General features: G+C 45.5%; 1 protein-coding gene across 1 annotated transcript; it reads right to left on the bottom strand.

Moving 5' to 3' along the window:
• Positions 1 to 281: 281 nt before the first annotated feature.
• Positions 282 to 8017, bottom strand: LOC110489087 (SH2 domain-containing protein 4A). The gene is made up of 5 exons (XM_036943191.1): positions 7914 to 8017; positions 5257 to 5667; positions 2376 to 2611; positions 2019 to 2244; positions 282 to 1776 (listed from the first exon to the last, which is right to left on the bottom strand). The coding sequence occupies exons 2-5, from the start codon at positions 5435 to 5437 to the stop codon at positions 1625 to 1627; spliced, it is 795 nt and encodes a 264-aa protein (XP_036799086.1). The 5' UTR covers positions 5438 to 5667; positions 7914 to 8017; the 3' UTR covers positions 282 to 1624.
• Positions 8018 to 12999: the final 4982 nt, after the last annotated feature.

A 12999-nucleotide genomic window follows, 5' to 3' on the forward strand; every position in this document is an offset into this window, starting at 1 on the left:
TACCCCAGAGTAGGGTGAATGGTAGGTCTGGTTGTCCTCGACCTCTCTGGTCACCATGGATACCACTCACTACAAATGAAACAACAGAGGACTCCCTTTCTCTCTCTCTCTCTCTCTCTCTCTCTCTCTCTCTCTCTCTTTCTTAATTCTCTCTCTCTCTCTCTCTCTCTCTTTCTCTCTCTCTCTCTCTCTCTCTCTCTCTCTCTCTCTTAATTCTCTCTCTCTCTCTTGCCTAAGCAAACCCACACCCACACCCACACCCACACCCACAGACACGCACATTTCTTCAGATTTTTATTTAGCTGAATTAGAGACCAACAGGTCAAAGAAATACAGGTATGTGTTTCGCACAAGCATGTTTCACACACAAAATAGAAATAGCCTCCTCAAACAAAATGTAGTTACAGTGCAGATATACAAAACATGATATGACTCGAAAGCCTACGAGGTTAGACTGTTAGATAATGAACACAATTAATAAAGCAAAAGATCTGGTAGCTAAGAACATGACAGGATGGTTTGACCTATGACCCAAACATACCAGGATGGTTTGACCTATGACCCAAACATACCAGGATGGTTTGACCTATGGCCCAAACATACCAGGATGGTTTGACCTATGGCCCAAACATACCAGGATGGTTTGACCTATGGCCCAAACATACCAGGATGGTTTGACCTATGGCCCAAACATACCAGGATGGTTTGACCTATGGCCCAAACATACCAGGATGGTTTGACCTATGGCCCAAACATACCAGGATGGTTTGACCTATGGCCCAAACATACCAGGATGGTTTGACCTATGGCCCAAACATACCAGGATGGTTTGACCTATGGCCCAAACATACCAGGATGGTTTGACCTATGGCCCAAACATACCAGGATGGTTTGACCTATGACCCAAACATACCAGGATGGTTTGACCTATGGCCCAAACATACCAGGATGGTTTGACCTATGGCCCAAACATACCAGGATGGTTTGACCTATGGCCCAAACATACCAGGATGGTTTGACCTATGGCCCAAACATACCAGGATGGTTTGACCTATGGCCCAAACATACCAGGATGGTTTGACCTATGGCCCAAACATACCAGGATGGTTTGACCTATGGCCCAAACATACCAGGATGGTTTGACCTATGGCCCAAACATACCAGGATGGTTTGACCTATGACCCAAACATACGAGAGACAGCAAAGTGAAAATAAATTATGCATAATTCCTGATTAGAAACGTAAAGCTAAATCTTTTCCTCCACCCCATGTACAAATCAGATACAAACTTCCATGTAACTATGTAGAAATAGCTCTTGTATTAACCATGTCCAAACCTCTTGTGTATTTAGGTTCAAGGAGAGGTGGAACTGTATAACTACCATGCAGTCTCCACAAACCTTCAAAGAGGGGGGCACTTCACCAGAGTACCAGTGTCAAGCATTCCTCCCACTCAGCTGTGCATGTCCACCTTTAACTCGGCTAAGTTTGGAGCTCCTATTTCTCTGCACCGTTCCTCAGGTGAGTGTCTGTCCGTAGGTCACTTTTACCTGGTATTCAAATGAGCTCTTCAGGTGGGCAGTACCTCTTCTGTGTGATTGGTTGACCGTGGGTGACCCCAGTGTTACCTCAGAGAGGACCTGGGCACCAGCTGCAGGTGTGAAGGTTTGGTGGGCACAGGGGGCTTGGCGATGGGAGAAGATGTGGCAAATGTTCTCCTGAGCTGGGCCACCCGACCACCAAAAGCTGGGCTCTCCTCCTCATGACTGACCACCACTAGAGAGATAGAGAGGGAAAGGATTGTAGAAATATCTGTTACGTCAATGAACTTGAATCGAGTGTAGAGTAGACATGTCATTCCAGAGAAACATGCGCGTGCCCGTATGTACACACAAAATACACTCTGCATAGTTTGGAACTAGAAGCACAGGCATTTTGCTACACTAGAATTAACGTCTGCTAACCATGTGTATGTGACCAATACATTTTGATTTCATTTGATTCTTTTTCTCTCTCACCTCCTCTGCCGTGTGGGCGGGCCTTCTCTGTGACTGACAGCTGGGGTTGTAGAGACAGGCTGATGTTGCTGTGGTGGTGTCTGTAGCAGAGGCCCCAGTCCTTTAGGTCGTCTGTGCTGTTGCCTGACTCATTGTCGCTGCTGTCCTCCACGGGGTCCTTTGGGTCGTCCTCAGCGCTGCCTGAGTCGTGGTCCTCCTCAGAGTCCTTAGAGCCGTCTGAGTCTACCTGGAAATAGAAGAAGACTGTTAAGCTATGGTAGAGATGACATATTTCTCTCCCTCTTGCCCTCTCTTTCTGTGTCTCATATGCATACACATCACAAACACACATACACACACTTCGAAATAAACACTTACGCTGAGTTGCATCAGTGTGGCTGATTGTGAGCTGGTTTGGTGGTTCTCTCTGTCTGCCAGTAGAGACACAGTATGGAGATCAACCACTAGGTTGTTCATTTCTGTACTCTGTAGTCTGGTGTTGGTACAAAGGGTCTGGGGGAGTTTGGAGGATATAAATTCATCCACCTCTCCAATCACGCTCACACTTACATCCCCATCACGACCCAACAGCCAGCGCACGCTCTTACTGTGACCTGAGGAGACAAAGAAACACATAGAATATCACACTGTGTAACTAGCACAGATAATACAACAGCAGGTAACTGTTCAAACCTGTCCCCAATTTAAATCCATCGTCAGACTGATGGAGTCTGGTTGTAGTACTCCGTTATAGCCCAGCAGATGGTGCTGTTGTCTTATCAGTGAACAAACACATTACTGAGGTCTAGCTTGATCTATTGTCCAGTCTATTGGCTCTGCACAAACACTGCCTTACTGACACACTAGTCTATGGTCTTCACCTTACAGTAATCACTCAGATCTGACCACAGATCCGTGTTAATTAGCTGGCTAACAATTGGTGGGATACAACCTCTAGTCTCTAATCACAGACAGGTCACCATTACAGTGATATGAACACGATACACATGAATAGGCTGCTAGCCTAAATGTAAAAAAAATAAATTTCAATTCATTCATTTCAATTCAGATAAGTGAAGATAAGCCTATGTAATATAGAGCAAAATGGCAACAAAAGGTGTAGAAATGGTCTTGCAGCAAATCACATTGGAAATATGTTAATCATTTTTTAAGTGTACATGATGGGCCAGAGGCTGTGTGTGTGTGTGTGTGTGTGTGTGTGTGTGTGTGTGTGTGTGTGTGTGTGTGTGTGTGTGTGTGTGTGTGTGTGTGTGTGTGTGTGTGTGTGTGTGACATTTAAGAGTTGTACTGTGTTGCCTACGTACTATCTTATGTAAGGAGAGTCTTTCTGGGCCATGGGGCTGAGAGAGGAGAATAAAGGGCCTGTGAGAAGAATGATGAAGTGTAGTGTTTGTTGCTCAACACAGTGGTTTTACTGCTCATTTTGACACCTGGTGTTAAGAGATGAGAGATGACCTGGCCTATCCTACTGCTACTAAGGTGACACACACACACTCACCCAGGTGATACATAGAGCACAGATTGGAAAGACAAAGGGGTAACGTGATATTCGGGGTTAAAAGCGACGAGCGACACCAAACACAGGGCTTATTCAATTCTATTCACTGCTATTCAATCTGCCGGGCAAGAAGGCAGGCAGGAATGTGGAATGAATCAATCGCTGCAGCTCTGTTTCTGACGATAGAGCTCTGATATGAGGGCTGGCTAGTACAATATACTGGAGGGGGGGTGGTCTCATTCTGTATCCTATCAGATAGAGTGGGGGAGGGGATAGGTCTCATTCTATATCCTATCAGATAGAGTGGGGGAGGGGATAGGTCTCATTCTGTATCCTATCAGATAGAGTGGGGGAGGGGATGGGTCTCATTCTGTATCCTATCAGATAGAGTGGGGGAGGGGATAGGTCTCATTCTATATCCTATCAGATAGAGTGGGGGTGGGGATAATTCTCATTCTGTATCCTATCAGATAGAGTGGGGGTGGGGATAAGTCTCATTCTGTATCCTATCAGATAGAGTGGGGGAGGGGATAAGTTTCATTCTGTATCCTATCAGATAGAGTGGGGAGGGGATAAGTCTCATTCTGTGTCCTATCAGATAGAGTGGGAGAGGGGATAAGTCTCAATCTGTATCCTATCAGATAGAGTGGGGTAGGGGATAAGTCTCATTCTGTATCCTATCAGATAGAGCGGGGGAGGGGATAAGTCTCATTCTGTATCCTATCAGATAGAGTGGGGGAGGGGATACGCCTCATTCTATATCCTATCAGATAGAGTGGGGGAGGGGATAAGTCTCATTCTGTATCCTATCAGATAGAGTGGGGGAGGGGATACGTCTCATTCTATATCCTATCAAATAGAGTGAGGGAGAGGGAGAGGATGCTGGGTATTCCATATATACACACTGTTCTATTAGAACCAATGGAAAGGATAGGTCACATTCTATATCCCATCAGATAGAGAAATGGACAGGGAAAGAGAGGGATAGAATGGGTAAAAGAGAGAGATGGAGAGAGAAGGGAATAGAATGGGAAAGCAAGAGAGAGACGTGGGTTAGTGAAAGTGTTGGAACTTGGCCTGAGCTGAAGGCTGATTCTCTGTAGAGTATGGTTGCAGGGTTGTTTTCCCAGAATAGTGGGGTGGGTGCTCAAGCAAGCTCAGTTCCTCAGTGCCCCCCTCTCTCTCTCTCTCTCTCTCTCTCTCCCTGCCACTTTCTATTCTTCTTCTCACTCACTTTTCCCCTCATTCCTCCTCTCTCTCCCCCTTCTGCGTCCTTACCTCCTGCTTCCACATCTCTCTCATGTCCCCATCTTTCACCCCCCCCCCCTGTTCCCCCTCTCTCTTTCTATATTTGAAGGGTTTTCCTCTCTCCCTGGCCAATACTGTATGCCCTGTGGTGTGTTGAATCTGTGGACAGAACATTCTGTGTAGGCAGAGAGGGGATAAGAGGCAGAGGAGGGTACAGGTGGGTGTGACCGCCCAGGGAAAGGAAAACATAAATTATGAAATATACTCTCTCATTTCCCATATGCAGTTACTATGACGCCAGGTTCATGTTCTGAAGTATACTCTAATGTACTGTACATGGTCTGGATTCATTCTGCATTCTGTGCTCATTATTAAGGACCGGTGTGCGTGTGTGTGTGTGTGTGTGTGTGTGTGTGTGTGTGTGTGTGTGTGTGTGTGTGTGTGTGTGTGTGTGTGTGTGTGTGTGTGTGTGTGTGAGAGAGAATGCTGTACCTTCTTTAGACCTGTGTTGTTCCCTGGTTCTCCTCCCTCTCTCGTCCTTCTCCTCCCTCTCTATCCAGCGTCTGACCTGCTCCTCTCTCATCTTCAGAAACAAGATTCTCCTCTGGTCTTCACTCAGGGCCTTCAGAACCTCTGGGTCCACCCACATCTCCTGTAGGATCTGAGCCAGCATACTGTCTGATCCTAGATGAACTCCCTTCCTCTGGTGCTGTTGGGACTGTCTAAAATGCTGGTGCCGGCCTGGTTCAACAGAGGGCTTTAAATCCCAAGGTCTGGTGTATCTGGTACAGTCTCAATTCCAAAAGGCTGAAGAGTTCTCTTTCAACTTCTTAGACGTTCCCTCCGTTATGTTATATGACTTCTGCTGGGAGGGTGGATGGTCAATGATTCCTTGCTGGTATTCTAGAGCAGGAGAGAGTATATATATGTGATTAAAGCCTTTCTCCTCAGTCTTTTCCTCTTTGGCTGTCCACCAACACAATTGTAGGTGTGTGTGTGTGTGTGTGTCTGGTTCTGTGTGTGAGTAAATGTGTGTCCACTCCCTCTACTACCCCCCCACACAGAGAACTGCCCTACTACTTTCAAACATTCAAAGGTAAACAGAGACCAGAGACCAACCCAGCTGGGTGGCAGAATGACTTTTTATGTAAACAGAGAGAGAATGGCAGAGAGAGACACACGCAGAACCTTAGCTTTATTTCCATTTTTGGATTTAGAGAGAGGGAGGGAGAAAACGAGGGAAACACTGTTTATCATTTTTTTAGAGAGAGGGGAAGAGAAACAGAGATAAACACAGAAACAGAGAGAGAAAAGGGGTGGAAGAGACTTTGCAGCGAGAATAGCTATCTCTCATGACCAAAACAGAAGTGACGGGGAGATAAACAGCTATCTCTCATGACCAAAACAGAAGAGACGGGGAGATAACCAGCTATCTCTCATGACCAAAACAGAAGTGACGGGGAGATAACCAGCTATCTCTCATGACCAAAACAGAAGTGACGGGGAGATAAACAGCTATCTCTCATGACCAAAACAGAAGTGACGGGGAGATAAACAGCTATCTCTCATGACCAAAACAGAAGAGACGGGGAGATAAACAGCTATCTCTCATGACCAAAACGGAAGAGACGGGGAGATAACCAGCTATCTCTCATGACCAAAACAGAAGTGATGGGGAGATAACCAGCTATCTCTCATGACCAAAACAGAAGTGACGGGGAGATAACCAGCTATCTCTCATGACCAAAACAGAAGTGACGGGGAGATAACCAGCTATCTCTCATGACCAAAACAGAAGTGACGGGGAGATAACCAGCTATCTCTCATGACCAAAACAGAAGTGACGGGGAGATAAACAGCTATCTCTCATGACCAAAACAGAAGTGACGGGGAGATAAACAGCTATCTCTCATGACCAAAACAGAAGAGAAGAGACAGAGAGATAACCAGAACTATGTTTCCCCCCTCGTAAGGCTCATGGTCTCCCTGCTTATGCTCAGATGAACACGCATACTGTTTTTAGAACATTATCAGCAGGTGAATGAGCAGGTGAATGAGATAATAATCAATAGTTATCCTCTTATATTACAACACAGAGGGCCAGACCAACAACACTACCAACAACCACGTAATTATACAGTCACAGAACATCAATGGAGAGAAAACAGTTACAACAACACTTTCTATCAGCTAATATATGGAATACCCCTACTATTTTCAACAGGTAAAGAAAGCACTGCAGGAATCGAACTCTGGTACAGATTAGACACATAACAGCTATTCTAACATCATTATAACAACATTATAACAACATAAAGACATGCACCAGTGTAACTAGAGACTAACAGGAAGAGATGCTTGTAACACACTGGCCACGGCAGTAAGACACACAGACACACAAAGCAGGCAGTCGTGAATCTATGCCAGCATGTAAATACATTTAGGGTTTACCATCGTCACTGTTCACATAGAAAGAAAGAACAGGAGCAAAAAATACAGAATAGAGAGAGAAAGAGGATGTGTGTCGCATACTAAGGGAGATGTTTAAAAAGTGTTTAGTGGAGTTTTCAAACAGAGCCTGTTTTACTGAAACTGACAGAGAGGGGTTGTGAGAGTCAGATGAACTCAGACAAAAACAAGAAAATAAGAGAAACAAAACAAAAGCGAGAAAATGGTGAGGAAAAGCAAGTCGAGCGGAGAAACCCCTGAGAAACCCCCTGAGAACCCCCTGAGAAACCCCTGAGAAACCCCTGAGAACCCCCTGAGAAACCCCCTGAGAAACCCCCCGAGAAACCCCCTGAGAACCCCCTGAGAAACCCCTGAGAAACCCCTGAGAACCCCCTGAGAAACCCCCTGAGAAACCCCTGAGAACCCCCTGAGAAACCCCCTGAGAAACCCCCTGAGAACCCCCTGAGAAACCCCTGAGAAACCCCCTGAGAACCCCCTGAGAACCCCCTGAGAAACCCCTGAGAACCCCCTGAGAAACACCCTGAGAAACCCCCTGAGAACCCCCTGGGAAACCCCTGAGAACCCCCTGAGAACCGCCTGAGAAACCCCTGAGAACCCACTGAGAAACCCCTGAGAACCCCCTGAGAAACCCCTGAGAACCCCCTGAGAACCCCCTGAGAAACCCAGCATACTTTACTTACTGTGACTGCTCAGCCTGTAGCATTAGCGACCTCGGTCCGTGTGTGTTACACTGTGACTGACTGTATCTGGGTGACGTGTGTGTGTGTCTGAGTCTGTATGAGAGCGGTAGTAGTCTGTACAGTAGTCTGTACAGCCTTTATACTGGATATGAGTAGGCTGCAGTGACATCATAAAATTCCCTCCCTCCCTCTCTCTCTCTCTCTCTCTCTCTCTCTCTCTCTCTCTCTCTCTCTCTCTCTCTCTCTCTCTCTCTCTCTCTCTCTCGCTCTTTCTCTCAATTTCAATTCAATTTCAATTCAATTTAAGGGGCTTTATTGGCATGGGAAACATATGTTTACATTGCCAAAGCAAGGGAAATATATAATAAACAAAAGTGAAATAAACAATACAAAATTCACAGTAAACATTACACTCACAAAAGTTCCAAAAGAATTAAGACATTTCAAACATCATATTATGTCTATATATGTCTCTCTCTCTCTCTCTCTCGCCCTCTTTCTCTCCTCCCTCTTTGAGGTGGAAATATCAGGAACTCTTACAGACAGGAAGAAGTATAATAACTTACTGTTAACAGGTCATTAATAAACATGATTACAATAGTAGTCATCGTCAGGTGGCTGAGCCCAGCCATGACTGATCAGTATCTGGTAATGAAAGCCTTTGTGTTGTGATGTTTGGTTCCTGGTGCCGCCTCATGGCTTAAAGTCAATACACTGTTAACGCAAAACATGAACACAGTAAGAACATTTACAGTATACAACAATAACCATGTGCTGTAACTGTATGTTAGTTTGGGGTATTTAGAGCATGTCAATAAATGTTGGCTGTGAGTCTTGATGAATAGAAGCAGGAAAATATTTAGCTGTTTGGAGGAATTTCAATCACTTACAGTACATTTACATTGTAGCCCATAGCAAGCTCAAGGTCCTTTCCCTGTTTTGGACAAGAAAGGTCAGCTAGGTCAAGGTAGTCTCAGGGAAAACCCAGACCTGCAACAGCAACATGTAGGAGTTTTTGGGGAAACACAAAACACATTAGTCATAAACCAGCCAGCACAGGTTGGGACTTTTTCCAGAGCTGTCAGATAAAGATATGTTTCGACACACCTATTTGTGTGCACTCGGCCACTCACTTCCAAGTAGATTTCCTTGCCTGGAAATGTCTTCCACGTTTTCCTGTACCGTTTGATTCCTTGTCATTTAAATACAGTAATTATACAGTGATTAAGGATTGTAACGAAATCACATTCACGGAACAAAAAGTTGGTGGTTAAACTCTGACTGCTGGTCGCTGTGAAAAAATATACTTTCTATCCATTTTTCCACAAAAGCTGTGTAAACTGCTAAGCAAAGAAAAGTAGGTCAAGTGCGTTTGCTTGCATTTACCCTTCACTACACCACTTCTAGTATGGTGTGTTGTGGTGTGTGTTGTGGTGTGGTGTGTTATGTGGTGTGTGGTGTGGTGTGTGGTGTCTGGTGTGTTGTGTGGTGTGGTGTATGGTGTGGTGTGTGGTGTGGTGTGGTGTGTGGTTTGTTTATGGTGTGTGGTGTGTGGTGTGTTGTGGTGTGTTGTGGTGTGGTGTGTGGTGTGGTATGGTGTGGTATGGTGTGGTGTGGTGTGCTGTGTGGTGTGTGGTGTGGTGTGTTGTGGTGTGTGTTGTGGTGTGGTGTGTTATGTGGTGTGTGGTGTGGTGTGTGGTGTCTGGTGTGTTGTGTGGTGTGTGGTGTCTGGTGTGTTGTGTGGTGTGGTGTATGGTGTGGTGTGTGGTGTGGTGTGGTGTGTGGTTTGTTTATGGTGTGTGGTGTGTGGTGTGTGGTGTGTTGTGGTGTGTTGTGGTGTGGTGTGTGGTGTGGTATGGTGTGGTATGGTGTGGTGTGGTGTGCTGTGTGGTGTGTGGTGTGGTGTGTTGTGGTGTGTGGTGTGTTGTGGTGTGTTGTGTGGTGTGTTGTGTTGTGTGGTGTGGTATGGTGTGGTGTGGTGTGTGGTGTGTTGTGGTGTGTTGTGTGGTGTAGTGTGGTATGGTGTGGTGTGTTGTGTGGTGTGTTGTGGTGTGTGGTGTGTTGTGGTGTGTGGTGTGGTGTGGTGTGTTGTGGTGTGTTGTGGTGTGTGTTGTGTGGTGTGGTGTGTTGTGTCGTGTGTTGTGGTGTGTGTTGTGGTGTGTGGTGTGTTGTGGTGTGTGTTTTGTTGTATGGTGTGGTGTGGTGTGTGGTGTGTTGTGGTGTGTGGTGTGTTGTGGTGTGTGTTGTGTAGTGTGGTGTGGTGTGTTGTGTGGTGTGTTGTGGTGTGTGTTGTGGTGTGTGGTGTGTTGTGGTGTGTGTTGTGTTGTGTGGTGTGTTGTGTGGTGTGTGGTGTGTGGTGTGTGGTGTGTTGTGGTGTGTGGTGTGTTGTGTGGTGTGTTGTGGTGTGTGGTGTGGTGTGGTGTGTTGTGTGGTGTGTTGTGGTGTGTTGTGTGGTGTGGTGTGGTGTGTTGTGGTGTGTGGTGTGGTGTGGTGTGTTGTGTGGTGTGTTGTGGTGTGTGGTGTGGTGTGGTGTGTTGTGTTGTGTTGTGTGGTGTGGTGTGTGGTGTGTTGTGGTGTGTGGTGTGGTGTGGTGTGTTGTGTGGTGTGTTGTGGTGTGTGGTGTGGTGTGGTGTGTTGTGTTGTGTGGTGTGTTGTGTGGTGTGTTGTAGTGTGTGGTGTGTTGTGTGGTGTGTTGTGGTGTGTGGTGTGTTGTGGTGTGTGGTGTGGTGTGTTGTGTTGTGTGGTGTGTTGTGTGGTGTGTTGTAGTGTGTGGTGTGTTGTGTGGTGTGTTGTGGTGTGTGGTGTGTTGTGGTGTGTGGTGTGTTGTGGTGTGTGGTGTGTTGTGGTGTGTGGTGTGTTGTGGTGTGTGGTGTGTTGTGGTGTGTGGTGTGTTGTGTGGTGTGTTGTGGTGTGTGGTGTGTTGTGTGGTGTGTTGTAGTGTGTGGTGTGTTGTGTGGTGTGTTGTGGTGTGTGGTGTGTTGTGTTCACAGTGAACTTCAGATTACTGTACTACTGCAACATACAATGTATTCGGAAAGTATTCAGACCCCTTGACTTTTTCCACATTTTGTTACGTTACAGACTTATTATAAAATGTATTAAATAACCATTTTCCTCATCAATCTACACACAATACCCCATAATGACAAAGGGAAAACAGGTTTTTACAGGCAAATGTATTACAAATAAAAAACTGAAATACTGAGAATGTTCGACAACTTGATTGGATTCCACCTTTTGTAAATTCAATTGATTGATTGGACATGATTTGGAAAGGCACACACACATAAATTCCCACAGTTGACAGTGTATGTCAGAGCAAAAGCCAAGCCATGAGGTCAAAGGAATTGTCCGTAGAGCTCAGAGACAGGATTGTGTCAAGGCACAGATCTGTGGAAGGGTACCAAAATGTTCTGCAGCATTGAAGGTCCCCAAGAACACAGTGGCCTCCATCATTCTTAAATGGAAGAAGTTTGGAACCACCAAGACTCTTCCTAGAGCTGGCTGCCCGGCCAAACTGAGCAATCGGGGAGGAAGGGCCTTGGTCAGGGAGGTGACCAAGAACCCGATGGTCACTCTGACAGAGCTCCAGAGTTCCTCTGTGGAGATGGAAGAACCTTCCAGAAGGACAACCATCTCTGCAGCACTCCACCAATCAGGCCTTTATGGTAGAGTGGCCAGACAGAAGCCACGTTTCAGTAAAAGGCACATGACAGCTCTCTTGGAGTTTGCCAAAAGGCACCATAAAGGACTCTCAGACCACGAGGAACAAGATTCTCCAGTCTGATGAAACCAAGATTGAACTCTTTGGCCTGAATGCCAAGCGTCACGTCTGGAGGAAACTTGGCGCTATCCCTACGGTGAAGCATGGTGGTGGCAGCATCATGCTGTAGGGATATTTTTCAGCTGCAAGAAACTCCGCAAATACAGGTGTGCCAAGCTTGTAGTGTCATACCCAAGACTTGAGGCTGTAATAGCTGCCAAAGGTGCTTCAACAAAGTACTGAGTTAATGGTCTTAATAATTATGTAAATGTGATATTTCAGATGTTTTTTTATTTAAAAAAAAAGAATAGCATTTTTACTTTGCCATTATGGAGTGTTGTTTGGAGATTGATGAAGAAAAATAAACAATTTAATGCATTTTAGAAAATGTGTAAAAAGTCTAAGGGGCCGGAATACTTTCTGAATGCTCTGCATACCTAGCATCCTCTGCTGGTCAGAATATCTCACTGTAAATGTCAATGGTGGTATCTGAACAGAAAGAAGCGTACAGTACTACACATGTGGGGAGCGTTTGACCATTAAGCCACTGCATCTGACATCTGATTACAGGTTTCTGTAGGAAATGGAATGATCTGACAATGATAAGCAGATGCAGGGTTTTGTCACTGCATCACCCAATCAGACAGTCAGGTGCAGTCAGGCAGTCAGACATGAGAGCACTCTTATTGTCAGTAAACCAGATTAGATTTCCCAACTTGCATCTGAGCGGGCGCCACTAAAGCCCGCCCATTTGATTTAGTGACATCATCAAGGAAATTTCGAGGAGAAACGTTTCTCCCACCATAGTGGCTGTAACCATGACAACATGATGTTTAATGGATGATCAAACACACAGGTTGCCTTCCAACTGGCACCCTATTTCCTATATAGTGCACTACTTTTGTCCAGAGCCCTAGGGATCCATTTGGGACACAAACAGAGACATGGCTCCTCACACTGGATCACAATTAGATTGAAATTAGCAATGTGCTGGTCTATCTTTTTTTATAACCTACCGGTGTGTACTCTTAATTTGACCACTTTCTCACAGCAGGAATATTAACCTGCAGCAACAAAACACGGAAATTATTATGTGGATTTGAATTCATGGACATTTTCGTAGGGGTTGATACATTTTTTGTTATGGCAAATTAAGTATGACATTTTAAAGTGGAAATGCTAAACTTTAGAAGCCTTTATAAATCTCAGATACCTGTACAGTACAAGTTTACATTTCCTGCTGCGCAACAAAATGATCTGCTACAACAGAGTGATCAAATTATGATATCAGATCTGTATCTGTGTGCTGAGCTGTCAGGCAGG

The sequence above is a fragment of the Oncorhynchus mykiss genome, chromosome 14, assembly GCF_013265735.2.
Source record: "Oncorhynchus mykiss isolate Arlee chromosome 14, USDA_OmykA_1.1, whole genome shotgun sequence".
Taxonomy (NCBI): domain Eukaryota; kingdom Metazoa; phylum Chordata; class Actinopteri; order Salmoniformes; family Salmonidae; genus Oncorhynchus; species Oncorhynchus mykiss.